The sequence below is a fragment of the Zeus faber genome, assembly GCF_960531495.2.
Source record: "Zeus faber genome assembly, chromosome: 12".
NCBI lineage: Eukaryota > Metazoa > Chordata > Actinopteri > Zeiformes > Zeidae > Zeus > Zeus faber.
This window is the reverse complement of record NC_137196.1, coordinates 6,824,258-6,845,120: the sequence shown is the minus strand read 5'-3', so window position 1 is coordinate 6,845,120 and position 20,863 is coordinate 6,824,258. Positions and strand designations below refer to the sequence as shown.

Below are 20,863 nucleotides of genomic sequence, written 5' to 3'. Positions count from 1 at the left end.
TATTATAACTATTAAATAAAATCCAGCTGCGAGATTGAAGGGAGGGAGGCTGAGTTATGGTTGTGTTGTTTCCACTGGCTTACATCATGGCGTTGCTGTTACAAAAAAGGCTGGCGGTTGTTTAAGCCTCCAATCCACAGCTACAGTACAGCTTCATTTAATCACAGTTCACCCCCCAATCCGACCCTCACCCTAAGGGGGATGACGGTCGATGTTCAGTTGAGTGAAACAGTCAACCGAACGCGCCTGAAAACGGTTCCCAAAATCAATCCGTTTAGTTAATTTAAAATCCTGCCACGTGAATGTCCGACATCATTTCACTCACCGTATGATCAATAAACATGGAATCGATATCTCGGAGGGGCCTACATTTTGTCAACATCGCCACTTTTTTAACCGTCTCTGTGAAATAAATGATACTTCTCAGCGTTGTCCATAAAACAAACAATCAGAGGCCCCACGATAATACTCCTATCGCTCCATCCTTCCCATTGTGTGTCCTCACCCACTGCTGGCCATAGCTGTCCTCCAGGTCATTGAGGTTGCGGTCGTCCCACTTCACACGGATGCCAGACAGAGTGTACCAGAGGAAGCCGTTCTCCGCCAGGATCACAAAGTAGGTGAAGAAGCCGCCCAGGGCCTGGATCATGCCTGCAGGGATGCAAAAACAAGTAAGTTGTGATGCTGTGATTTTATGATATAGCTCAAAAGGCAGTTTATATGCTCTCCCAGCCATCACTCACGCAGCCATCACTTGCATGAAATATTCAGAGAAAACACCAAAAGTCACCCCATATTGCGTCAAAGATATTGGATATCATAGGAATATATGCACCACCGTGTGGCACGGTGGCGCAGTGCATTGCACTGCTGCCTCACAGCAAGAAGGTCCTGGGTTTGATTCCTGCCTGGGGCGCTGTTGGCACCGTGCTCCGGCGGGTTATCTCCCAATAGGAGCCTTTCTGTGTGGAGTTTGCATGTTCTCCCCGTGTTCACATGGGGTTTCCTCCACCTCACGTCAGTAAGGACCCCCCCCAAAAACATGCTCCATCATGGTCTGACCAGCGATGGACATTATCACCTGGTCCCCGGGCGCGTCCACGTATGCTGCCCACTGCTCCTGGCTGTGCCCCCGGAGGAAGGACAAGCCAGGATGGGTCAAAAGCAGAGGATCCATTTCACCGGCCACCATCAAAAGCATGTGCATGTGTGTGTGTGCAAGCATGTGTTGTAGTGGTGTGTTGCGTGACGAATAAAGACTGTTTCTTTCTTTCTCTATATATATTTTTTTTGTGATTTTCTTCAATATTGTCAACTTCTATGCTTTATGACAATGATAGCACCGGAATTTTTTTGCCTGTTGACTTTTTATATTATCAATTACTACCTACTGCCATAAAGCTAAATGGACAAAAAAATAAATAAATTCCAAGCTACATTGATCACAAGAATTTAAATTCATAATTACAGCACTTCAAAGAGATGATTGGTCAGTTTATCAGTTGATCAGTTTATTGATTATACCAGTGTTTTCAAACCACCGTGCCGAGCTGTGTGCCATGAGAGCTGGCCAGGTAGGTCGGGAATTTTTTTTCAAAATTTCACTTTCACAAAAAAGATTAATGGACATTTGCCTTTGTGTTGCAAGATCAAAATTGCAAGAAGAATTCACCAGTTCCAGCTGGAATTCCAATTCTGTGATCATCAGAAGAAATTGCACTCTGAAAGTGACAATTCGTAGTGATCAAATCATTTTTTCACTCAGTAAAAAGAGTCGTTCGATTTTCCGACTCTGTCCATATGATTCATTGGGTTTAATGCACGGTGAGTGTGAGAGGACTTCCTGTGAATGATGACGAGTTAAATACTTTCAGTTTGTGAATTGAAGGTTCACTCGCTCGCCCACTCTTTTGCCGGAGTGACTCCAGACTCCCATGTCATTAAAAATTGTTTTTCGCTACCAACGAATCGGTTGGGAATCTTGCATCACTATTAGTAGGCCATAATAATAAACGCAGTTCTATATGTTTCTGAAGTTTTAGTGGTTAACTGGATAGTGGTGTGGGATTATTTCATTGCAGAAAGCGTGCCATGGACGAAAAAAGGTTGAGAAACTTCAGATCAATTCAAGTGCTGGAAAAATACAGATCAGGTAGCAGAAGAACTTGTCGCTGTCAGTTTTGAAATGTCAGCGGAGCATCAACTTTATGGTTGCCAAGCTGTTTGGCGCTCGTCACGTGTCGCTCTGAATGAAGGTTAGCCCAACATCTGCGCGGTAAATTTATACGTGTCGTGCCTCCCAGAGAATACTACAGATTACGCCATAGTATACCACAGTAGAGTCAGCCAGTTTGCAAACCTGATGTGATGTGTGACAACGTGACATGACATATCAAGATATAAGAGCAACCAAAATATGTTTGCGCCTCCATAATGAAAGAGCTGTGTCATTAGATTTGACGCGCTTGCTGATGTACGCTGTACGGTATGTGATGTATGCTGTGTGCTGTGTGCGTCCGGCCTTTAATCTAGCCAGGCTAACTACAGAAGTCCTGTCATATTTGGACCTATTTAAGATCTTATAAAACCAGGCCAGCCTTTGAATTTCCATTATTCCCTGTCAGTATTAAACCCAGAGATATAAAGAAAAGTGTTCATCCCAGCTAGGCTCTGACCTGTGAAACAAGGCCAAAATTAACACACTAAGGACTTTAATCGCAATAAAAGAGATCCACAAAAGTGATGAGAGGATTTCAGCAAAAAAAAAAAAAATCTTTTTTTTCGCCTGAGAATGACACCCCACAGCCGCACGCTAGGGCCATTAAAATAAAATACATTAAAATGGTTGTGATACAAGTCCTGGCAACGGGTGGCAGTGCTGAGCGGTCACAACTAAAGTGGCATGTTTGTAAAGTAATTTTTTGGAGTGCGATTGTTCCGAAGGGTTAAATTTTTTGACTTTTTTGTCATTTTAAATTATAGAGTTGCCATGTGAACCACATTGCCTTAGTGCTGTCATTGGGGACAAATGGCCTCCTTTTACATTGTTTACTTTGATTTTGTTTCAACTTTACTCCTAGCTAATTGCAGGCCATTTGTCGATGAGGTCTTTGCCCGAAAAATGTATATCTTTTTCCTCCATATTGTCATACATAGGAGATGAGAAGACGGTGTGGCAGTGCCGCCTGCCACATGCCATCCAAGTGGTGTTAACACGGCCCTCCGACACAGAGACACAGGACATAGAGCATACCAGTTGTATTGTAGGGGGTGGGCTAGGTGGAACAAGCCAGGAGCGGATGGACATGTCATGACAAGGGCTCTACTCATGTGTGTGTGTGTGTGTGTGTGTGTGTGGGGATGAGGTTTTACCTGTTGCTCGTTGATCAACAGGCATACAGCCACCCTGATCCCGGGCCAAATTACCCAGACCCAAGACAGGTGGATGTAATGATGCACTGTTAGCTGGCTAACTAGCTAACTCCGCTGCTTCCTAGCACTCCTTCCCCTTTTGCTATCGCTCACTCTTCTTGTCTCAGTGGGAATAAAAAAAAGAACAGATTTCTTAAATTTTTAAAGTTTGGAGACTTCTCGTTCTCAAACACATAGTTATTTTCACTTCTGAACACCACTTTTATGTTTCAAATTTTGAAGTTTTGTTATTTAATTAATTCCTCATGAATCTGCATTTTGGGTTAGCTAACCCTAACTTGAAGTGGAATATAATCGCTCACCTAAACATACAATTTTGAATTACAATCTTTAGTTATCTGCTCATTATTTAATCATTTGTTATTCACACATGAAATATATGGTATATATTGTAGAGTGCTAGCTTACTCGGGTTGATAACCCTTAGCATTTAGGTATCAGAGAAACTGTAAAAATACTATCAGATGTGATCTACAAAAATATGAGTTTATTATTGCACGGGGCTGGTGCGGGGACCCTCTGGGGCTCTCTGGGGGCCGGGTGTGACCCCAGCGCCCCCTGACCCTCCGCCAGGGAACACAAACAAGAAGATGCAAGCTCTGGCTCCGCGTTATTGACTTTAAATGTCACGTCCAGCGAAAGGAGAGCCAAGAACTTTCTACCTGCCATCTCCTGACCTCCTCTTTCTTCCTCCCCATCTTTTCCCTGGTACCTTAAACAATTACGACAGCACCACCACCGGTAAAAAAATATGGCCAACTCGATAAATGCCAATTTCTGAAAATTTTATGACCATTACCCTTTTATGGCTATAATTTTACAACTAGCCAAAAGGCCTCTCAGTTACTGGGTGTGACCTAGCAGGCAGTTGTGAAGGTACTGGCCTTGAGGAGAACATACCGATTTGGCCGTAAGCCATGCTGATGAGGCGCTCGTTCACCAGCTTGTCTGTTTTGGGGTTCCGGGGCTGCCGCTTCATAATGTCGCTCTCCGCAGTCTCGTAGGCCAGCGAGATGGCTGGAACCTATAAGTGGGTAAAGGGAAATACTTTTATTGCCATTTATGAGGATGAAATTGCCTATATTATCTAATAAGATATATTAGCTTATATGCCTAAGAGGCATATAAAGGTGTAGGCTATGATATCAAGTCCACGTCGAGGTGCCATCCCTAGGTATTCAGGGTCCTCATAACAATAGGAGCAGGGATTCTCAACCATATTCATATCAAGGACCCTCAATTGGGTATGTACATTAGGCCACAGACCCTATTTGATAAGATTTTGCCTCTGGGACCCCAATTGTTAGATATGGTGTTGTCCAAACGTCCATACCTGTCCATACTATGGCTATGGATAGCTACAGCGTTATTATTGAACAATCTCAACTGGTGCTAATGTATTGTGAATGAAATAACGGCAAAGTTGAACTATTAATCATTTTGCTGGGAAGACCCCTGGAACATTTTGAAGGAGGGTGGATGGCGGGGGGCACGTTGAGAACCACTGGGATAAGCTTAGGGGGGAGATGGGGGAGATAAAGGGGAAAATCCACCCCTTGTGCTCAAACGTGAGGGAATTTCTCCTGGTGGCATTAGAGGCAAACAGAGCAGCATCTGATGCAAAGACCTTAACTCCATTAATGTAAGTCAACATTCAATCACATGTCGGATAACGGGAGACAACACCATAAAGGTCACACACGGGAGGGTGGAAGGGGTGGGGGTGCATGAGCGAAAGAGAGAGAGAGAGAGAGAGAGAGAGAGAGAGAGAGAGACTGGGATGAAAGAGACAGGGATGATGGAAGTAATCCACTGAAAGAGAGATTGCGAGACTTTCGGATACTCATAAAAGTAAAAGCTAGAGAGGTCCCTGTAATAAAGATCTCATATTGAGGAGCTTTTGCCAAAGTACGCAACGGAGCAATATGTGCGACTTAGAAGGGGGCCAGGGATCACCTGGACTTTGTTGGGATTTGAGATAGGGACTTGGGATTTGAGATAGGTCCCCGTGCTCACCGGACGGTAGACAAATCCAGTTTGTTTTGCTGTTGCACTCCCCTGACCCCAAGCAGCACTGGGAAGATTGCAGAGAAGGGCAGCACAGATTTTGTTTTGTTTCGTTTTATACGCTGATGTAAAAGAGCAGCCACAGCCAGTGTGTGCAGGTCTAACCCCAATTTGCTTCGGTTCGAATTAAATCATTTGCATCATGTAACCTAACCTAGAGTGAAATAGATGTTGACGAAAACAGCCCTAAGGTGCAAATCCAGTCAGTCATAATAATACAAGTACTCCTCACTTAATGACCTACCTGTTTAACAACCATTCGGACTTCCAGTGTACGACCAGCTCTCTGACCAGTCTGTATTGTACCCTGCGTACAATACCACGGCGTCCCAGCATCTCATCGTGCATCACCCTTTATATACTATAAATAATATATACACTATGTACACTGTATATACGATATATACTATACATACTGTATACACTATATACACTGTATATACTATATATAATATAGACACTATATATAATGTATACAATATATACTATATACACTATATATACTATATATACTATATACACTATATGCACTGTATATACACTATATATACTATATACACTATATAGACTATATATACTATACACATGATATACACTGTATATACACTATATATACTACATGAACTATGTGTACTATATACACTGTATACAAGTCATCTCATCATCATTCTCAGTCTCTTTCCCGCAGTCTGTCAGTATTCACTACACTAGCGTTCACAATGGCCACGCCCCCTTACCCTGAAATAACACGGGTCCTTGCTTATCAACCAATTCGCTCAACGACCTGGTCCTAGAAACGGAACTCGGTCATTAATTGAGGAGTACCTGTAGTCATATCATGGGAATTTCTATAAGAAGTCTGACAGAAATTCCAATAGGATTTCCCTACTGCAGCCCACAGGTTCGAGAGAAGCCACGACATACTATAAATTACTACAGGATTTACTACGGAATCCCATAGGACCCTATCGGAATTAATCTGACATGGTTTCCCAGAGAAAGTCTTCTTAACTGCGCCACATCTGGCAGCTTTGATAAGAATCTCGCCAAAATCTCCGCGTTTCACCGAAGCCGGCAGCAGCAGGCGGAAGTAAAGCCGCTCTAACACGCTGTTAACGAGCTCTCCGGCGGACGTGGCGGGCGTGGCGGGCGTGTAATTGTGCGAATACACCGGCATTGTTAAGTAAGTACAAGTTTCCCGTACTTTGAGGTATTACACCCCCCCCCACTCCACCATTTCCTTCAGGGAAGCTATCAACGTGATACGGTTCAAAGACGGCACGGGAGCTGTTTACTTCGCGCTGTTGTTGTTTATCGAGTACACACAGTTACACGTTTCTTTTGATCAAAAGTGTTTTGTACGTGAAAAAAAAAACCAAAAAAACCCAACCCAGCAAATGAGCCGCATTAAACATCAAGCATCATCATCATTAAAGAAAGGAATTCATGTCGTAAAAAGAACACGCCGACCCCTATGATCTTAGTTAAATCAACATTTAAATTTGAATTTCTTCCCCAACAGCCTGACCTTTATTACACTGAACACAATCAAATCAGATATATTTTGTTCATTATTATTATTATTACCGTCTATGAATAATTAAAGGCGCGAGTGGCCGCTCTACTTTAGCTCCATCTGAGGAAGGCACTGCGATGCCTAGGAATAAAACATGAGGTCATTTTAACACACAGAGTTTGCTTTTCACACTTTCGCCGTTCATGATGAGGAATATACAGTATATTTATATAAAGATATATGAATATAATCTATAAAAAAATATATATATTTTCTTTATACGACCAGGTATACCGTAGGGCATCTATTAAATGAAGCCATCCACTGCTTGTTTCCCTTTACAATGGATTACACATCCGCCGTAACAGCCGTGCAGATTGGTTTTGATCGCATTGGAAATATCGCACGGCGAAGGGAGGGGTGGAGAAGGGGGGGCAATGGAGGGGAAGGGGGAAGAAAGAGAGAGAAGCTCAAATTGTGTCTCTCTGAAAGCTTCCAGATGATGGTCTCCTGCCATGATGCTGGCGGGGTGCCAAAATACCAGCAAGGCCACCAGCGGAAAAAAAACAAATAAAAATACTGTTTTGATCCTTGAAAAGGGGGGTACTGGGAAGGAGGAAGAAAAAATATCTAGGTATATACATTTTAAAATATATATAAAAGTATATATAAATATATATATAAATATACATATATGTACACACACACACACACACACATATGTATATATACTGTATATATAAATATATACTGTACATATATATGTATATATATATGTACAGTATATATGTACATGTGTGTGTTTATCTATATATATTTATAGAATACATATGCGCACATTACTGGTAATCTCTTTAGAAACTTGTTCTTTCAAATCATGCTAATGGAGTATTGTGTTGTCAACCACCATTAGTGGGATTTGGGGGAAGTGGTTTGTGTGTGCTTGCGTGCGTGCGTGCGTGCGTGCGTGTGTGTGTTGCCTACCATGTCAGTGCCCAGGTCAATACAGAGGATGGTGACTGTTCCCAGAGGAAGAGGAACGCTGGCAATGATGAAGAGCAGGAAGGGAGTGATCTCAGGGATGTTGCTGGTCAAGGTGTAGGCGATGGATTTCTTCAGGTTGTCAAAGATCAGCCGACCTGGAGGGATGACAGCAGAGAGGTATGGGTTGTGGGGGTGGGGGTGACAATACATCTGTTAGACTATCTTGCTCCCTCCATTGTTTTTCCAGATATTTAAGTGGTAATCCGCAATATTATTTTGTTTAAAAAAATCTGATATTTGACACTTTTTTTAGCAGGCACTTGTTAAGATGTGAATGTGTTTGCCTTGTGCATTGTGCTTCCTCTATGTGCTGTTTCCATTCCATCCACCCAACGCAGATGATTCTATGGATTTCCACATTGAGGATAATTTTTTGACTCACAACCATCTTGTATTATACTAATAGAGGGGAATCGTGGTGTAGCATTGTAGCTATAATCATCCTTTCCCTTTCAATCCGTCTCTCCCCCCTCCCCACCTCACCCTCCTCCACCCCAGTGACGATGGAGGCAAAGTTGTCGTCCAGCAGGATCATGTCGGCCGCCTGCTTGGAGACGTCGGAGCCGGCGATTCCCATGGCGACGCCAATGTCGGCCTTCTTGAGGGCGGGCGAGTCATTGACGCCGTCCCCCGTCACCGCCACGATGGCCCCCTGGACAGGGAACAAAGAGAGGTTCATTCGACTTACGCTTCCCCTCACCCCACCTCTACCCCATCACCCCCATCATCACCACCACCACCTCGCCCTCGTCTTAATAACGTCTTTTGAAAGTGAACTCTGGGGAGATTAAAATGAAAATGAGAACAAAAGAAAGAAAGAAACTCAATAGAGTTGTGGATCCGTAGCTTTCGTTTGGGTGTGCGCGCACACACACACACACACACACACACACACACACACACACACACACACACACACACACACACACACACACACACACACACACACACACACGCAGGCCTCTACATTATCTTACAGTGTCACGGTTGCTATTCATTGGCAAAATGTGTAGGTGAATATCCAAGTATGCATGTCGGTGTTTGAGTTCATACATTTTACAGAACAAACTCACATGGCGGCGGTTACATACACACACACACACACACACACACACACACACACACTCATTCATTCAGATGTGCCTCTGTTTATTGCAAAAACACTTTTGCACACGCACGTATATTTGGAAAACTACTCACAACTGCACACAGTTCATTTAACTGTCTTGAATGACACCTACATACTACACACACACACACAGATACATGTATTTGCACACACACATTCAACCCCAACCCCACCCCATCCCCAACCTGTCTCTGGAAGCCCTCCACGATGATGAGTTTCTGTTGGGGCGACGTTCGAGCGAACACAATCTCGGTGTGGTTCCTCAGCAGGTCATCCAGGTACTCCGTGCTCATGTCCTTCAGGTCAGACCCGTGAACCACGCAGGCCTTGGCATCCCTGGGAACACACACACACACACACACACACACAGAGTATGGAGCAGGGTACACTTGGCAGGATTATGCATGAAGGCGGAGGGGTTCACTGACATTTCCCTTCCAGATAATCTCTCTCATCTTTTCACATTCACACTTTATACACGAACCGCACACACACGCGGTCATACGTGCATATACATAAAGCATAACTGACCTTTTTTAATCTGCCTCTTTTTCAGAAACACACACACACACACACACACGCACACACACTTACACATTCTTCAGATGCTGATTCGATTCACTTAGACAAGTCTCCACTAAACCGTAAAAAATGCACATATAAACTATAAAATACCCCAAATTATTCCTGCAGCACCTAAAAAAAAAGCAGACCCTTCACACACACACACTCTCACACACACACACACACACACACACACACACACACACACACACACACACACACACACACACACGTGCATGCACACACACACACACACCTGGGGTTAACTTCACTCAGGGGAATGTTCAGCCTCTCTGCGATGTCCTCCACTGTCTCGTTGCCCTCGGAGATGATGCCCACGCCCTTAGCAATGGCCTTGGCCGTGATTGGGTGGTCTCCGGTTACCATGATCACCTGACCGCAGGACAGGGGGGGGTCAATAAATCACAGCACCTTATCGTGTGAGACAGCACAACCCCCCCCTGCCATATTTGACAGGTCTCCCGGTATGCAGGTGCTGTCTGCCCGCAGGCCTTTGATTCATCCACGTGGCGTGTGTGTGTGTCTGTGTCTGTGTGTGTCTGTGTGTGTCTGTGTGTGGCTGTGTGTGTGTGTGTGTGTGTGTGTGTGTGTGTGTGTGCTGGGAAACGACAGGGGAGGGGCCTAGTGAGGGTAACCCTGCTCCCAAACCCAACTCCCCTTCAAGGGCGATGTACCCTGCTGGGCCGCCTTGGCCACAACAGGAGCCTCTACGTGGACTGTGAATTCGATGGCCAGGTTTGCCAAGCCATTAGGAATCCTGCAGGGCCCCAGGTAGGTACCCTCTTCAGCATGGACCCCTACTACTGTCCAGATGAGGACGGTGATGGGAGAGGGGAAGTCAGTATGAAGGGCATGAAACCAGTGTGGATTTGCGTTGGTGACCAGAAGATGGTGCATGAGTTCTGGTTAGTCCACATCCAGGACTCATGCATCATCAGTCTGGACCTGCAGACCTCTTGGGATGCCCAGGTCGACCTGTCCTGGGCCATGCTCACAATCGGCTCAGAGACCGTAGCATTTCACCCAGGCCCGAGGAGGAGGACTCAGGGAGACCACCAGCGGACAGCTACTGCCCGAGCCGCACCAGCCACCAGGGGGTCCTCTACACCCCCACCAGCCACTAAGGGGCCCTCTACGTTGCCACCAGCCACCAAGGGGACCTCTACGTTGCCGCCAACAGCTGGGGGGTCCCCTACACCGCCTTCCAGCCTTCCATCTACAGAGACCTGTGCGGCACTCCTGGAGCTGTGGGAATGTAGCCATGATGGGCTTGATCACCAAAAGCGTCGGAAGCTAAAGGAGCTCCTCGACGACAACTTCAACCTCTACACCTCCAGGGACGAGGACTGCATGCAGACGGGGTTGGTCCAGCATGCCATTGACACTGGCTCATCCCCACCCACCTGTCTGGCCCTGATCAAGCATCACATAGCTGAGGAAAAGATCCAGGAGATGGCTGCTGCGGGAGTGAACGAGCCTTGAGATAGCCTGTGGGCAGCGGCAGCTATTCTGGTGAAAAAGAAGGATGACAGCTGGAGGTTCTGCTTGGACTATAGGCGTCTGAATGCTGTAACCACCAAGGACTCCTAACCACTACCCTGCATCGACGACACCCTGGATTACAACGCAGGTTGCAGCTGGTTCAGCTCCCTTGATTGGCGCAGTGGCTACTGGCAGCTGGAGGTGGCGGGGGAGGCCTGGCCAAAGATGGTGTTCACCATCAGGCAAGGGCTGTGGCAGTTCAGAGTCATGCCATTTGGACTTTGTAACGTGCCAGCCACGTTCGAGAGGTTGATGGAGAGGGTGTTGGCAGCAGTTCACCAATATTGCTGTGTGGTGTACCTGGACGACCTGCTGGCACACGCCAAAAGTTTCGAGGGGGCCTTGGCCAACCTTCGGGAGGTTTTTGCTGCCATTGGACAGGCCGGGGTTGAGGCTTAGCCCAAAAAGTGCCATCTGTTCTGGAGAGAGACAACGTTCTTGGGGCATGTGGGTGGCACGCAGGGGGTTGCCACCGATCCGGAAAAAGTGGTTGCGGTCAAGGCCGACTACTGTCAGTGAGCTGTGAAGCTTCCTGGGCCTGGCCCTTCTACTACCGCTGGTTTATGAGGGACTTTGCCAGCCCACTTCACCGCCTCACCAACAAGGGCCGCCACTTCTGCTGGGATGACACCTGCGACGAAGCCTTCACCCGACTCCGCAGCGCCCTGATCGAGGCACCTGTGCTGGCCTATGCTGATGCCCAGAAACCCGTCATTGTGGACACTGACACCAGTAACGTGGGGGTGGGGGCTATCTTGTCCCAAGGAAAAAGGAGTGGGTGGTGCCTGCTTTAGCCGGGCACTGAGCCGAAGGAACTATTGCGTCATCCAGCGGGAGCTGCTGGCAGTGGTCCAGGCATTGCAAAACTTTCGACCTTACCTGCACAGCATTCGGTTCCTCCTACGCACCGACCATTGCTCCTGAATGTTCGTAACCCTGAGGGCCAGTTAGCCTGGCTGGTGGTCCTACAGGGATATGACCTTTCGGTGCAGCACTGGCTGGGACGTCAGCATGGTAACACTGACCCATCTCCCGGCACCCCTATGTGGCGATGGAGAGCCATTACTGTCGGCGTCAGGAGGAGCGGGACTGCGTGACGCAGATAGTGGCGGCCATCCAAACCAGCAGTGACGAGGGGTGGCTGCCGTTGTGAAACCAAGAGCAGCCACAACATCAAGGAGTGGACACGTCTTAGTACAGGTGCGAGGCTGGCTGGACGAAGGACAGCTACCAGTGTGGGTGGAGGTGTCGGCATCCGGCCCTGAGGTGAAGGTCTACCATCCGAGAAGGGTAACCTTGAGCTGCACGACAGGGTGGTGTATCGTCGATGGCAGGCTGTCGGACGGGGGAACAACCTGCTCCTGCTGCTGGTGCCTCGTTTGCTCTGTCCCCAGGTCCTCCAGCTGGTCCACAGTGCAGCGGGGACGGGGCACTATGTGAACTCTAAGACTCTTCACCGTCTCTGCAGATAGTTCGACTGGCTGGGGTGTGAACAGGACGTCGAGCTACACATGCACTGCTGTGTCCTCTGTACAGCTCAGAAGAGACCCTCCCAGAGTTCCCAGGTCCCCTTGCAGCAGTACTTGGTGGGGACCCTGATGGAGTGCGTTGGGGTGGACATACTTGGCCCCTTCCGTCACTGACTCTGGCAACTACTACGTCCTCGTCGCCATGGATTATTTTATTAAGTGGCCCGAGGCTTACGCAGTGCCAGATCAGAGTGCCTGCAGGGGCGGGGGGTGAGCAAGACGAGGACGATGCCCCTGCACCCCCAGAGCAATGGGCTGGTTGAGCGCTTCAACCAAACCCTGGTAACTCAGCTGGCCATCCTCACAAGCCGACACCAACGGGACTGGGACCGCTACCTGCCCCTGGTGGTGCTGCGTGGTGGCGCTGCACAAAGACAGACTTGTTGCCTATCGGCCCCTTGTCCCACCTTCTGCTGGGGACGAGGGTGAGCACAGCACCCCAGGCCCTGACCAGCGCACCGTGCCAAAAGAGCCATCCTCTGTGGAACGCTGGCGGCCAGTCCGTCGGCGTCGCCAACCGGGACATTTCGCAGACTGACCCCTCAGGTGGGGGCTATGTAGCAACCCAAGGGGGTGGGCCCAGGTTGGTTATGTTGATGCAAAGGATTAAGGGTCCAGAGATCTTATGTGTCTCCATTGTGTTTTATTATGTTTTCAATTGTTCGGGATATTCTGTTGGTCTTGCGCTGTGTTGTTTGTGTTGGGGGGCCAAGACTACATTGACTGTTGACTAGGACAGGACCATGACGTTGACTGATGTAGGCGGATATGGCCTCTATGTGTGATTGTGGTCTGTGAAAATAAATGGGAGTGGCCCCTGCTGGTCGTGCTGTATATGGGAGGTGGTGGTTTGTAAAAAGAACGCTCTGTTTCGACCAAATTAATTAGTTTCACTGCGCAAGTTCGCCACAATATTATATATTTTCAGTGAGTTTGATCCCTTCAATATCTTTCTTATTTGCTTTTTGAACTTAATCCCTGTTGGTTAGTCAATTTTAACCACTATTATCCCTGAGTGAGTGAGTTCTTTGAGTTCTATGAGTTATTTTACATAATGTGCCTGCACAGTTCTTCTGCTGCCTTGCATTTTACCCAGTTTTGAGTCTCTTCAATGCTGTTTAATCTATGTAGAACCATATGTGATATCTCAGATGTCACAGAGGGCCGGGAAGCTCCCAGAACAGGAACAAACATTATTATTTTTTTGTTATTGTTTGTTTTTGACAAACAAGCTATTTCAGCAGCAAAAGGTTAACAGCTCGGGCTCTTGTTAAAACGGCCCTTGCCGTGAAGTGACGTACGATTATCCAATCTTGCACGCCCGCCCGCTGTGAAATAAAAGGATTTCTTCACGCTTGTTCTGCCTGCCTTTGATTGAGTGACTGCAACCTTTTAACGACAGGTCTCTTGAGAAAACAGGCCATCGTGTTCAGGTGAGGGCGGAGGAGAAAAGTCCTTCAATCTTCAACAAATCTCACTGTCATTTTCAGTTAGGAGGGCGGAAAAAAGTGGGAAGTGAACCCAGCTTGAGGGGGGTGGGGGGGTGGCGGCTTTTAAAGTCCGAAAACAAACTGAAACAAATAAAAGTGGCGCATCCAAAATGGTGTACTAGAATACAATTTAGAACGGCAAATTAGTGTTTAGCTTTTCTGAAACCATATCAAATAGTATGCGAAAGGTACCAGGATGACTCATTACATCTGGTGAAATATCATAGTGTGAAAACACTAGACACTACACTGGCAAACGTATCCCCAAATGATGCATTGAGAGGGCAAGACACCGGTAAACATTTCTACTAAGTGTCATCATCAACCCTCAATGTGCTTAAAAGCGTGGCTATGTGACTAATTTATTAAATTTCATACGCACAATAGCCGACTCTGGATGATAGTACAAACATGTAGTCGTACAAAGTACATAGGAGGCCATTCTGGATGCGGCAAAGTTCTCAAGGAGCACTCGCCTTGATGCCAGCAGAGCGGCACTTGCCCACGGCGTCAGGGACGGCGGCACGCGGGGGATCGATCATGGATATGAGCCCCAGGAAGCAGAGCTGCTCAGTGGGGAAGTTGACCTCCTCTGTGTCGAAGGCGAAGCCCCGGGGGTACTGGGATGACTGGAGGTTCAGGTGGCAGAAGCCTGGACGGAGAAAAGAGAGAAAAGGGAGGAGGGAGGGGAGAAGTTTCAAATGAAGGAGCACAATCTGATATGCTTTAAGTTTCCTTTTTGACTCGTTAAAGAAATGACTAAATGAATGCATATCCTCGTGGGAAGAAAATTACTGTCTTTGACATAAGAATGGGGGTGAACTGCTGCAGTTTCCAATGGAATTCTGGGACTTACAGTGTAGGCCACCCAACACAGACGATCTCATGGATTTCCACTTTAAGGTATAGGTTGTTTTTTTGCCCAACCAATACCACATAAAATTACAGTATATTTTCGCATGAACTAAGGTCACACAGACCTAAATTTTTCCATGGGTGGCAGCGTAATTGACGGAGTTAGAATTGAGCACAGGTTTGTTTTAAACGCTGATAAATATTATGATGAATATCAAATAATGGAATTACTTTTTTAGAACAATACAAATATTTCTGACCCCCTGGAGATGTACAGTGCCTTTGGATGTAGACTCCAAGCGTTCAAATGCACATGAAAAAAACAGCCTTTTGGTGACTCACAGGAGGATGGAGAGACAGCTTAATGAATGACAGCGCTCAGAAATTCTACCTACTACACACACACACCTTTCAAAAGTCAAAGGGTCCTTTATCCCCATTTTTCCTTCTCTATTGAATATTTGAAGAGTTCAGCTTGGAGAGATGGCACTGTTTCAAATCCACCATTACAAAAAAGTGACATCCTCACAAAACGATGACAGTGTGTAATTACGCCACATCGTCGCACCGCTTAAAAGAATGTCGAATCGTTTCATTCCTCGGTTGCTAAAAATGGAAAAAAAATACTGGACTTGAAAATGCCAGCACATTTTAAAGATAGCGCAAGCTACACATCTGGTATTTGGGGATTTTATTACACCATAAAATGTATAAGTCTCATTGTTATTCATAATTTCCACTAAAGTGAATGATTTGCTGACGACTCATCCTCATTGAAGAACCATATCCGTTCATAAAAAAATTGATACATCCACTGACAATCCAAGTACTGTAACTATCAACTATTTTTATCATAAAATGACCGTTGACCATCTCATCTAAGGATGTCGCTTGAGGGTTTTTGTGAGGTTTTTTTTTTCCATCCCTCGTCTACCTTTGTTGTGGGACCAGCCATGGGGAAGCAGTTGTCGTTTTGGAGCATATTCTACCCTCCCTTCAGAGACAAAGCAGGAAATTATATTACATAAATAACCTTATAAGCTTTTGTTGGTGCCGCCGCGCAACGATTTCAAAATTCACCGCCGCAGTTAGTTAGTTTAGTTGAGTACGCTCCTGTACATACCCAGCACTCGCTCCCCCAGGCCGCCCAGCTCCATGTAGGCGTTCTGGAAGGCGTCTTTCCAGTTGTCGTCCAAGGGAAGCTCCTGGCCGTGGATCATGATGGTGCTGCACCTTTAAGACAGCAAGGAGGCAAGTGCACGACACATGAAGTGAGCAAGCAAGAAGCAGATCATCTTGGTGGGTAGGAGTGCAGCGGTGTGCAGCATGGAGATGAGAAAGACGTTTCAATATGCTGCTCTTTACACTTTTTACAACAAAAGAATCCCATGGCACTATACCACTATCCTGATAACCATTAAAAACTTCACGAAAGGTCACAAACCCATAGAACTGTGCTTATCATTATGGCGTAGTAATAGGTAGTGAGGTAAAACTCCTGAACAACTGGTTTGTAGCGAACAAATCTATTATATGACTCGGTAGTTTGGGCAAATTATTACTGAGAACTGAAGTCCATGGGAAAAAAAATGGTGCAATTTATATTGAATGTGATTGATTTAGACACCGCCGGTGATGGGGCTTCTGTGCCCCTGGCGTTTGTGGCCGTGTCGGCTAAAAATTGTCTGGCTGTTGTGGGTGCGCCAAACATTTAAAACCTTTCTCCCTTTCCATATTTAATATACATTTTATAGGTAGATGGGGCCGTGTGTACTTTTTAAAAATTAAAATGGTGGAGCTGGTTTACTTAGCAAATTAAATTACTTCGCAAAAAAATACGGAAATAATCTTGCAATTCGTTCCTTAGAATAAAGAATTGTCCTTGTTGGAGAAACATAAAGTCACGTGTTGCTTATTTTATCAATAGTTTAAGGGATGTTTTTCATTGAAGAACACAGCCTCATTATGAACAATACGCAGTGGTCCAGGCGTCCATTCTCCAAGGATCAGCGCCTTACCTACCAGAGATGCTGTCTGGAACTGATGAATTAGTGCAGCCTTGCAATTTTGATCTTGCAACACAAGAGGGAATTTCCATTATTTGTACATTTTAACGTGAATTTGAAACATTTCCACGGCACACCTGGCGAGCTCTCGGCACAGTGGTCGAAAAACATTGCTTTAAAGCACCTCCAACAAATTTCACTTCCTTTTTTTGCTTTAAATTGTCTTGGATCGTCACGTTTTTGCACTTCCATGGAAACCGGCAATAAACAAATCAGAATCTCACCCAACGCTTGGCTATGAGTTAGCGTAAATAACCGAAAGCGAATATGTCCGTTGCTACACTCAAGCAAAGGTTTTGAGGTGGAGGATTCCTTGATTTAGATAGTTGACTCGAATAATCACCGAAACACTGCAGTGTCTCGGTCCCAAAGAGGCAGAGCGAGTGTGAAGAAGCGGTTTTATTTCACGGCTGAGTGGGCGTGCAAGCTCGGATAATGACGCGTCAGTTTTTGCCGAGTCACCGTTTTAACGAGAGCTTGAAATGCTGGACTTTTGGAGCTAAAAATCAATTATCGGATGCCTTTAAGTGAAGGAACGTGCCCCATAACCCCCGTGAAATACTTGAATTGGCATCGCAGTTTGCTGCTTCTGCAGCCAAAATTTTTCAAGATCAGACCCGTCAAACTCCATTCAGATCATGGGCCGGAATACATACTGTATTTCAGCTCGGTTACTTTTGAAAACATGTACTTTTCTTTTTAAACATTACCAACACAGCCTATTTAGACACTATTTTAGGTAAACAAATATTTGAATTAATCAACTGTATGCTTCCCAATCAAGACGCTCTTAACATGGGCAAGGGGAAATACAACGATTTTTCTACAGAGAAAACAGCAACAGTTGAATCATTTTTGGAGAAAATGTAAAAATTGTTATCACCCCGCAGGCAAAATTTGACCCCACTGCGCTCAATGTTGATGTTTGTTGACCTTCATGTAATATTGCTGATACCATAAGCGTTACTTCTACCACAATTACAACTACTATGAATAATATAATGTCTGTACTCAAACTTCAAGCCCGATACTGTACTTGGGGTGATTACATCTATTAACAAATATAATAATCACACAGGGCCATGAAAATCGATCATCATCCTATTATAGTGACTGAAAATGCATATATTCTTATCGGCACGTCTGAAAAATGGGATTGGTGCCTCCCTTATTTTTAAAGAAGTTTCCTCAGTAAGAGGGACTACGCTGAATTTATTCCTAATTCTATTTTTGCACTGTAGACCTTTGCTATAAGTCAACTGAGTTATGGTCCAACGCAGGGGTTCATCTTTTGACACTCCCATGATAGCAGGCTCCACGTTTGATCAATTACTGGCCAGCTACCTGTCCAAGATCCGCTCGGGAGCTCCCTTCATGACCAGAATATGACCCGAGGGGCCGTCCACCACCTCGTGGAGAGAGAGCTGCAGGAAAGCAAGAGCAAAAAATATATATAATAATGTGGATGTGAATGGGAATGTTTCAGAAAAAGATGAAAAAAAATAAAATAAATTGCCGCCTTGTTTTCGGTAAGGAGGATATATTCTTCACCGTTTTTTTATTTTTTTTACGCACCCGCCAAGCGCATCCACATTTCTTATCTTGCCGTGAAGTGAATGTTGTTATTCCGGGAATGAGATGATGCCCGTGCAGGGCTGACGTAAATGAGTCGTATGGATTCATTGTATGCTGTGATGCTTATGAAAGAATGTGTTTCACCGCCCCCCCCAACACCCCCCCAACACCCCCCCCGCCCCCCACACATGTCCGATAGCGATTCCTACAGCGTGCAGTCGTGCTCGGCAATATGCCCCCCAACCCATCCATCCCATCACCCATCCCGCCCAATGTTATTTGTTTCTGAGGCACAGCATATCTAATCTCTGAAAAGCAGAGTGAATAGTTTATTTATTTATTTATTTATTTGTTTGTTTGTGTAGTCATTTCATTCCCTCCGAGACTGAAACGTTCTATTTTCCGTGTCTGGGGGATGCCAAGACAAAGCGGGATGCAACGCAGGACGGGCTTTTTTGTTCGCCTGGAATATTTTGTCTTGGGCTGTCACGTCCCTTTTTCCGTTGTCGTCGGCGTGTTTAGTTGTGTCTGTTATTTATTTATTTATTTATTTATTTATTTATTTAATTAAAAAAAAATTTTTAACACAGATTCGTAGCTTAGAAGTCAAAGGTTGGAAACAAAAGGGTGGCATTTAGGGATTTCTGTCAAGGTGGCCCTGAGCGAAGGAGGACGAGCCGATGCTGCTGCAGAGGCTAACAATTATGAGGCGGATGGTTGAAAGGGCAATGTGTGAGTTTGTGGTGGATAACCGAGTACTTTAAAGTCATCTGTTACATTATTTTGTTCAAAAAACCCTACATATAGCTGGAATTTTTGAAGAAACAGACATTCAATGTATTTGCATTACGTATAGGCTCCTCTGCTGTATGTTGTTTCCATTGGTTGGTGGCGGGGTCCGCCACTACCGGCAAGAACGCAAAGATAAGGCACACAGAGGAAACGAATGGCAGACGTGGTGAATTTCAAGAAGCAGTGCAGCTAGTTGTGGTCACGAAAATGTCAATATGGATGAGGATTTACAAAAAAGACCGAAAAAAATCCCCATCATTTCAAGTAACCAAGAAATAAAAACAAACCAATCGACCAGAAGAAGACTTACTTTCGAGGTAAGTAAATGACCGTCTTAGGGCGTAGACGAGGGTAATCCCTGAAAAATCATTACAGTTTCCAATGGCAATTCTGGGACTTCTACTGTAGTGTAATCCAGCCCAACACAGATGATCTAACGAATCACCACTTTAAGATTCATGGAGCATTAAATGAACAGACCCCCAAAACAGGCCCAGCAGCCACTGCATCAAGCTATAAAACATCTGCTTCGGATGCCAACATCAGGCTGACAGATGCTCGGATCCCGCGCGCGAGCGTCTCGTGGTGAACGTGAACAACGGGAATCATCACATCACAGGCCGCTGTACCTGGTACTTGTTGGTGGAGTTGAAGGGGATCTCGCCCACTTTGCGATTCCTGGCCCTCAGCTCGCGCACGCTGCCGCAGCACAGCTCAATGCATTTGAGCAGGGCCGTCTCCGAGGCGTCCCCGGCCGCGTCCCTCTGGAGGTGGGGTGTGAGGGTGACAAGCGAGGGTTAGGTCAACCATTTTACCTCTGTGTGAACACCCAAGAGCGCAACAGGAAGGACCATTATCCATCCATCATCCATTTATTTGTTTGCTGTTTGAGTCAAGCAATATATGGAATAACAGTAGAAACAATTTAGAGGAAGTTTGATTTTAACCGATAGTGACATGACTAAGGTGTAAGGTGGCCATCCGTCCGGTTTTTAAGTGGGGCGGTTTGAGAATGTGATTGGCATCAGGATCTTTTGAGTTGTCGACCGTAGCAATTCTGTCAATACTGAATCAATTATTTGAACGATCAAGAGATAAGGCTTTTGTTCGTTTTCGAAGCTGTTGCGTATTAACTTCTGATCTTCTGACGTGATTGGCTAAGAGCGTCACATAAGATCCCAGTATTTCATTGGTTAAATTAAGCGACTCAATATGTAAAACAAAACACTTGGTTCAATCCA

At 45.7% G+C, this 20,863-nt stretch overlaps 1 protein-coding gene across 1 annotated transcript in view; it reads right to left on the bottom strand.

Moving 5' to 3' along the window:
• Positions 1–20,863, bottom strand: part of atp1a2a (ATPase Na+/K+ transporting subunit alpha 2a) — a 52,586-nt gene that overhangs the window by 6,080 nt on the left and 25,643 nt on the right. The window contains exons 11-20 of the mRNA XM_080011078.1: positions 20,252–20,386; positions 18,600–18,679; positions 16,313–16,422; positions 14,811–14,986; positions 10,009–10,145; positions 9,374–9,524; positions 8,543–8,711; positions 8,000–8,154; positions 4,333–4,456; positions 506–651 (exon numbers count right to left, since the gene is read on the bottom strand). Coding sequence (XP_079867204.1) covers positions 506–651; positions 4,333–4,456; positions 8,000–8,154; positions 8,543–8,711; positions 9,374–9,524; positions 10,009–10,145; positions 14,811–14,986; positions 16,313–16,422; positions 18,600–18,679; positions 20,252–20,386 — 1,383 coding nt within the window. The remainder of the gene's footprint in view (positions 1–505; positions 652–4,332; positions 4,457–7,999; positions 8,155–8,542; positions 8,712–9,373; positions 9,525–10,008; positions 10,146–14,810; positions 14,987–16,312; positions 16,423–18,599; positions 18,680–20,251; positions 20,387–20,863) is intronic.